The 7370-nt window shown below is 43.3% G+C and overlaps 1 protein-coding gene across 1 annotated transcript; it reads left to right on the plus strand.

Moving 5' to 3' along the window:
* The first annotated feature begins 1932 nt into the window (after positions 1-1932).
* On the plus strand, positions 1933-6359 carry LOC139917448 (kelch-like protein 10). Its single transcript, XM_071906573.2, has 5 exons — positions 1933-2069; positions 2741-3230; positions 4095-4709; positions 5095-5244; positions 5997-6359. The coding sequence occupies exons 1-5, from the start codon at positions 1933-1935 to the stop codon at positions 6357-6359; spliced, it is 1755 nt and encodes a 584-aa protein (XP_071762674.2).
* The last annotated feature ends 1011 nt before the right edge of the window (positions 6360-7370 follow it).

Here is a 7370-nt window from a genome sequence, read left to right on the forward strand (position 1 = left end):
ATGTTGTAGGAGAGACAAAAAAAAAAGGAAAGATAAGCCTCTTGCTCCCTGACAAAACAAAACAAATGTCTTATTTCTGTGCAGGAGGAGATTCAAATTATACTAAAAGAATGGGAAGGGATCAGGAAAGAAGAGCTACATAGCAATGTTCCCTTTTGTTGTCCTCTGTTGTGCCAAAATTAGTTTCACCTAAAAAAAATGATTTCCCCTGGCAGTGTGTGTCTTCGCCTCGATTTCATGTCAGGGAACAAAATAACATCATTTTGATTTTTGTGGATTGTTTTCGTCTCGCTGGCTTTTTTGTTGTAAATATTCATAATATAACAAAGAATGAAAGTAGCCCAGAGAAAATAATGTACCTATCCAACATTATGATCATTTAAGAGTAAATATAAGATCTTTCTTTTTATTATAGCTTAAACATAAATGGTTAATTATTATTATTTTTATTGCTGTCATTGTTGTTATTATTACTATTATTATTACTTTTTTATATATTTTATATATTCCTATGTTAGGAATGTGTTAACTTGATTACTATATGTTTTTATTCTTTTACTTTTTTTTTTATTACTCTGTAAAGCACTTTGAACTACATTTAGGAAAATTTGCTATATAAGTAAACCTGACTTGACCAGAGTTCAGTAGTTGCCTTCTTATGAACGGAGATCAAGCTTGTTTGCGATCTTATTATCTCAAACCACAGGCGTCCACTGATTCTACAAGGAAGTTGTCAGGCTTTACTTTAATCTACTTGTCATTTATTAAGCTCATTTCCTCCACAATAATTTCCTTTACAGCAGCAAAACAACAACACACACTGAGGACAAAATGAGGACACACTGCCAGGGGAAACACAATTTTGAGGGGATGCAAATTTTATCACAACACCTCCAACATGTTGCTGTGTGTCTCATAATCACTGGTAGCCACTGTCCAAAAAATTGCATGTGAGGCCTTTTTTATTCCAGTGATACAGAAAAAGAACATCACCCTGCATGCACCATGTGGTTTGTTTAGCGGTGTGTTCAGTGTTTTTCCTTGACGACGACACAGTGAAAGTGAAAACAGGTGTGATGTAGATGCTATGTACGGGAAGTCGATTATTCCCTATTGCTATAGAATGGCTTCTTATAATGAGGTCAAACAATTGCTTTTCCATCTTTTGTACTTAAAACAGAGGAGGATAAAAAAAGAGTCTTTCTTTGAGAAAAAAACTGCCAAAAACACTCTTTTTAATGTATTGGCATGAATGCTTACGTGGAGGACGACTTTTTCTTTCATCTTGGTGTCTTTTTTTTTTTAGCCTTAAAGCAATATTCCACTTAGTTTTAACATGGGGGTTATTCCCAACCAGAATATATATGTATATGTATATATATATGTATATATATATATATACATATATATATTCTGGTTTTCATGATGGTCAAGTGCCGAATAACACAATATATATATTATATACATATAGATATACAGTATATATATATATCTATATGTATATATATATACAGTATATATTACTATAACTGCAGTCAAAAACCGACTTTGGAGCTTAAATGCAAGATTAGTTCACCGAGCTGCATGTGAACATGATGAAAATCTCCATACGACAATTTCATTCTATTTCCACGGCCTTAATCACATTATAGTAAGGTGTTGTTGGAGTAAAAACAGTATCACACTATAAAATAAATAATGAAATAGTGTTTTTATTTGTGTTTCTGTGTTACTATAATATCCACTGCTTAATTTCTGTTTATTGTGAGGCTTTGTGATGCAACAAAGAGCCGTAGAATCTGACCAAGAGATGCTTGAAGGTTCATGATTTTCACATGCAGACAAACTGGTGAAACCTGTCTGAGAGAAGGATAAAAACATTCAAAACCTGAAGAATAGAGTAAATGATATTGTATTGATCGATAAAACAAAATGAATGAACAAGACAACAGCTCAGTGTTTAATGAGCTGCGTCTGGAGGGGAAACTGTGTGACGCGGTGCTCAGAGTCGATGACGCTGAATTCAACGCCCACAAGATCATCCTCTGCAGCTGCAGCTCATACTTCCGGTGAGTTGGTTATCTCAACGAAGAGATGTCAATAAAGTTTTACTCTTTAAATAAAGAAGGAAAACAAAAGCATGCTTCCAAAATGATGACAGTGAATCAACTGAATCTGAAAAACAAAACCAGACCAAACGGTCTCACTGCATCATTTCTTACTGTGTTACTTCTCTTTAAGTCAAGTCACATTGTTTCCAACAGCGCTTTTAACTTCCTAACAAAAAATATAACAACAAAAAACAAGTAAAAGTAAATGTTAAATAATCTAATTTAATACAGCAAGCATTGCAAAATGATTGGGGGAAATGTAAACTGGATGTAGACAGAAGTAAATGGGCTGTAACTCTAAATGACACTGGTATTTTCCTTTTTAAGACATGAGGCCTGATTGTGTGTGTGTGTGTGTGTGTGTGTGTGTGTGAGAGAGAGAGAGAGTGTGTGTGTGTGGGTGCATGCATGAACATCTTACATCACTCTTTGATTGATGTTCAGGACTGTATTTCACTGAATTTTATGCAGTTATGTTACAAGTTTAAAGATTCAAGGGCAGATTGTGTCTTTCTATGTATGTATGCATGTATGTATGTGTGTGTGTATATGTGTGTGTGTGTGTGTGTGTGTGTGTGTGTACATCCCCAAAATAATCCTCTGCTTTCCTGTCCATCCTGATCCCACAGCGCTCTCTTCACCCACGGCTGGACGTCCGCAGAGCAGTGGCTGTACAACATCCCCGGCGTGTCGGCCGACATGATGCGCCTCCTCATCGAGTTCGCCTACACCCGCTCTGTCCCGGTGACCGAGGAGAACGTGGAGGAGCTGTTGGCGGCGGCGGACCAGCTCTGCGTCATGGGCGTCGTACGCACCTGCTGCGACTTCCTGGAGGAGCAGCTCTGCCCCAAGAACTGCATCGGCATCTGGAAGTTCGTGGACACCTACTACTGTCCGGACCTGAAGCGCAAGGCCTTCCGGTTCATCCTGCGCCACTTTGAGGAGATCGCCGCGGCCTCCGAAGAGTTCCTGACGCTCTCTCTGCAGCAGCTGGCGGACATCCTCGAGCGGGACGACCTCAACGTGAAGCAGGAGAGCACGGCGTTCGAGGCCGTGCTCCGCTGGATCGGCCACTCGCCTGAGGAACGTAAAGGTCACATCTCTGTGCTGCTGCCCAAGGTAACCCAGGGATGGACAATAAGGCAGCTATCACTATTATCTGTTTAACATCTTTGGCATTTAGATGACGGTCTTAGCCTGAGTGCAATAGTATAATCAGGGTGGTAGTCAAGACCACCATAGTCAAGTCCAAGTCAATTCCAAGACCGGGTCCAAAGGGAGTTGAGACCAAGTCAAGTCTGAGACAAGAGCAAATCGAATCCTATTCAAGACCAAAATAGACAATAAACAGTGTGCAGGTCTTTCCAAATACAAAAATAATGAGTTTCTTAAGGATGAACAAAGATATATAGATCTATCTGCAGGAGCTGTGCACTAACCCCGTCAACATCCAACTAATCAATGCATAAGATTTTGACCAATCAATGAATAGGAGTTCGAGGGCCGTCACACATTAGAATTAGATATAATCCGTTTAATTGTTTGTAGTGCTGGGGAGAAAAAAACAAAGGTGGCCCAGGTGGAGAAAAACATATCTTTGAATTGTTTTAGAAAAATTTGGGAGGCAGGAAAAATCCAATAATGTACAATAAAGTCAACATCCAATAATGGCCGAGACCACGAAAAGTCAAAATAGCCAGTCCAAGTCCAAGACAAACCCAAGACATCAAAAAAGTGTTCTGGAGACCAGACTCAACGCTAAAGTATCATAAAGCCGAATTCCTAGATCAAATATTTGGGAGTGCAAGGAGTGCAAGGGGCAAAGCTACAGATGACAAATGCAACAAATATTCCTGTGTGCTTGGAATATTATAGAATTATAGAATATATTCCCAAATATCTGCCTCATCTCACAAATCTGTTCAGACTGTTTAATTACAGACAGTTAAATTAATTAACTTGTGTCTTCTCCTCTCTGTCCAGGTCCGCCTGGCCTTGATGGCCGCAGACTATTTCATGAACCATGTTAAGAACAACGCTCTGGTGAAAGACAACACAGAGTGCAAGCCGGTCATCGTCAACGCCCTGAGGGCCATATACGATCTCACCATAGACAGACCCTCCAGCTCAAATGTCCACCCTCTGAGCCGCCCGCGCCTGCCCCATGGCGTCCTATTGGCCATCGGAGGCTGGAGCGGCGGCGGTCCGACCAACGGCATGGAGGCGTACGATCCCCGCGCCGACCGCTGGGTCAACATGACCGATGACAGCGAGAGTCCTCGGGCTTACCACGGCGGCGCTGTCCTCAACGGCGCCGTCTACTGTGTCGGTGGCTTCGACAGCGTTGAGCATTTCAACAGCGTGCGGAAGTTCGACCTCAGCACCCGCACCTGGCACCAGGTGGCGCCCATGTACGAACGCCGCTGCTATGTCAGCGTGGCTGTTCTGCACGGCCGCATCTACGCCATGGGAGGCTACAACGGACATGTTCGGCACAACACTGCCGAGCGCTACGATCCAAAGATCAACCAGTGGACTGTGCTCCCGTCCATGCACGAGCAGAGGAGCGACGCCAGCGCCACAACGCTCTACGGCAAGGTGGGTGGAGCTAGAAATAACTCAACAAACAGCTAGGAAGATTGGGAGAGAGAGAGGGGGACGAAATGCCAGCATCGAAGAACATTTCATCTTTGAAGCTTCATTCTCAAGCCAAAAAAGCAAATGACAAAGATGTTTTATTATTCCAATATTTAGCATGGGGATATATCAGCTCTTCACTAGACATTTCTATCGGATCTCTGCTCTAATTAGTTGCTTACTCCTCTCTATTGTGAAAATGTGACTTTATTGTTTGTGTCAATTACCGGCCACCGTAAGCTGAGCCAGAGGCCTACAGTCAATGTTGTTGTAATTCCTCCTGGTCGCCAGCAGAGGTCTATAAAAGATCACATTACTTACTTAATGTCCCTTTAACTCTCCCTAGGTGTACATCTGCGGCGGTTTCAACGGGAACGAGTGCCTGGCGACAGCTGAGTGCTACGACCCAGAGACCAACCAGTGGACGCTGATCGCCGACATGAGAAGCAGGCGCAGCGGCGTGGGCGTCATCGCCTACGGAGATCGCATCTACGCAGTAAGGAGCACACAAACACTGATGACACTCATATAACGCTCAAACACTCTGAAACACAGAGGGGACTCCAGCCGGACACTAGAGGACTGTCAGGGAATGTTTGGGAGGGTTTGGTTACCGGTGGTTTCAAGTAGGGTTAGACCGATATATCGGGCCGATACTGGCCTTTTATTAAAAATCAGACGTCAGTCAGTTAGTGTTGTTCACCATTGATATGATGGAGGTTCCTCCCTGACCACAGGTACAGGAAAACAATCTAATCTACAACAACATCATTCATTTTCACATATTAATTGTTCAATTATTTGTAAATGAATTCTTAATTTAAAGGCAGTAATGTTTCCCAGAGTTTCTCTACCATTGAACAGGTGGTGGGTCACCCTGCCTTAAAGATCTGAAAAAATCTGAAAGAATTTCATTAGTCTGGGTTTACAGTGGAGAGTTTTAATGCACATAGCACAGTGGTTCTCAACCTGGGTAGATAATTTTGTCAGGTACCAAGATGATTTTTTCTTGTGAAATACCGAGTACTACAGTTTTCAGCCTCTCTGATAATCAAATGAAACGACCTGAAAAGGGAAAATCATTCTCTGGTTGGACTGTCTTTAACGAGGGTCTCAAGTAGGCATCGCTTCGTTTTAAGGGGTCACGAGGGCAAAAGGTTGAGAACCACTGCACAAAGCTCATGAACGCAGCACCAGCCCCACCTCCACTTGAAACCTCTGACCCATAATCCACCTCTCCTCTCCTAGGTGGGCGGCTTCGACGGCGCCAACCGTCTCAGCAGCGTTGAGGCCTACAACCCGCTGAGCAACACGTGGCACGCCGTGCCCTCCATGCAGCAGCAACGCAGCAACTTCGGCATCGAGGTGGTGGACGACCAGCTGTTTGTGGTCGGAGGCTACAACGGCTTCAGCACCACCTTCAGCGTGGAGTGTTACGACGAGAACACCGACGAGTGGTACGAGGCCGACGACATGGAGATCTTCCGCAGCGCGCTCAGCTGCTGCGTGGCACACGGACTGCCCAACATGGCCGAGTACGCCGCGCCTCGCGACGCACTGTCCCTCCCCGACACCGAGGAGCCCGCCGGCGGGTCAGGGGGATCCCTCTAACATCTGGATAGGCCTATTTTTAGCCCAGTCCCGTCCCGTCCACCTTGGCATAGACTGGCATTTATAAATGAATGAAATTCATTTCTCTTTGCATCTAACAGGAGTGGTACTGTTGTTATTCTAAGAATGTTTTCAGTTTGTGTGACTCTTTATTAGCTTTGTGTTGTAAGACAAGAGTTCAAGCCCCCATAACAGTGAGCATCGACACTGCTGAAGTGTCTTGAATCCCTACCTAATGTCCTGAAGACACTGAATCCCTACCAGCTTCAGTGTGTTGGTCTGTAGCTGAGCCTGACCTCTGACCTCTGACCCCCCTGTGGAGGGGGGAAAGAGAAAAAGACAAAGTTCTACTTGGGTTGGATCCATAGAGTATCACAAAAAATAAAAATGAGTCAATTCCTGCATATGATATTACTTATCATATGTCGATAAGAGTTACTTCTTAATATAATATAGCTCATTAACATCAGAACAACACTGTAGCATCCAATCACTTCTAAAAAGGCTATCCTGACATCGGCATTTCTTACATCCAGTACACTCAATGCCAAGTTGTCACATGGCAAAGCAAGTTTCACTGTTCAGTTCACTATTCGTGGCAATATTTAATATATGGTCAAATAGTGCAAATACATGATCACCATCTACTAAGCTGCATGGATAGTTAAAGTGTGATTTCTTGAATGCCACTGCAACACATTCACCTTCATTTGTAGCTCAAAAATACGTTTTCCACAAATGGTGAGAGCTGAAAAACACCGCTTTTATTTACTAAACAGGCAAGAACAGTGTTCAATGGGCAAAATAAACAGCACGTGGCAGCAATATGCCAACCAGTGTCAAGTCTGCCGGATGGCAAAAGGAGAAGAAAACGGAAGTCGGTTGCCTAGCGACCAGTGGAAGCGTCTGTCTCCTGCATGTAGCTAGCTAGATGAGCTGCTGTCAATGGTTTGTGTTTCTTATTGAAACTCTGTGTAAATGCAACCAAAACAAAAAGGACCTTTGCAACTT

Source organism: Centroberyx gerrardi, chromosome 13, assembly GCF_048128805.1.
Source record: "Centroberyx gerrardi isolate f3 chromosome 13, fCenGer3.hap1.cur.20231027, whole genome shotgun sequence".
Lineage (NCBI taxonomy): Eukaryota > Metazoa > Chordata > Actinopteri > Beryciformes > Berycidae > Centroberyx > Centroberyx gerrardi.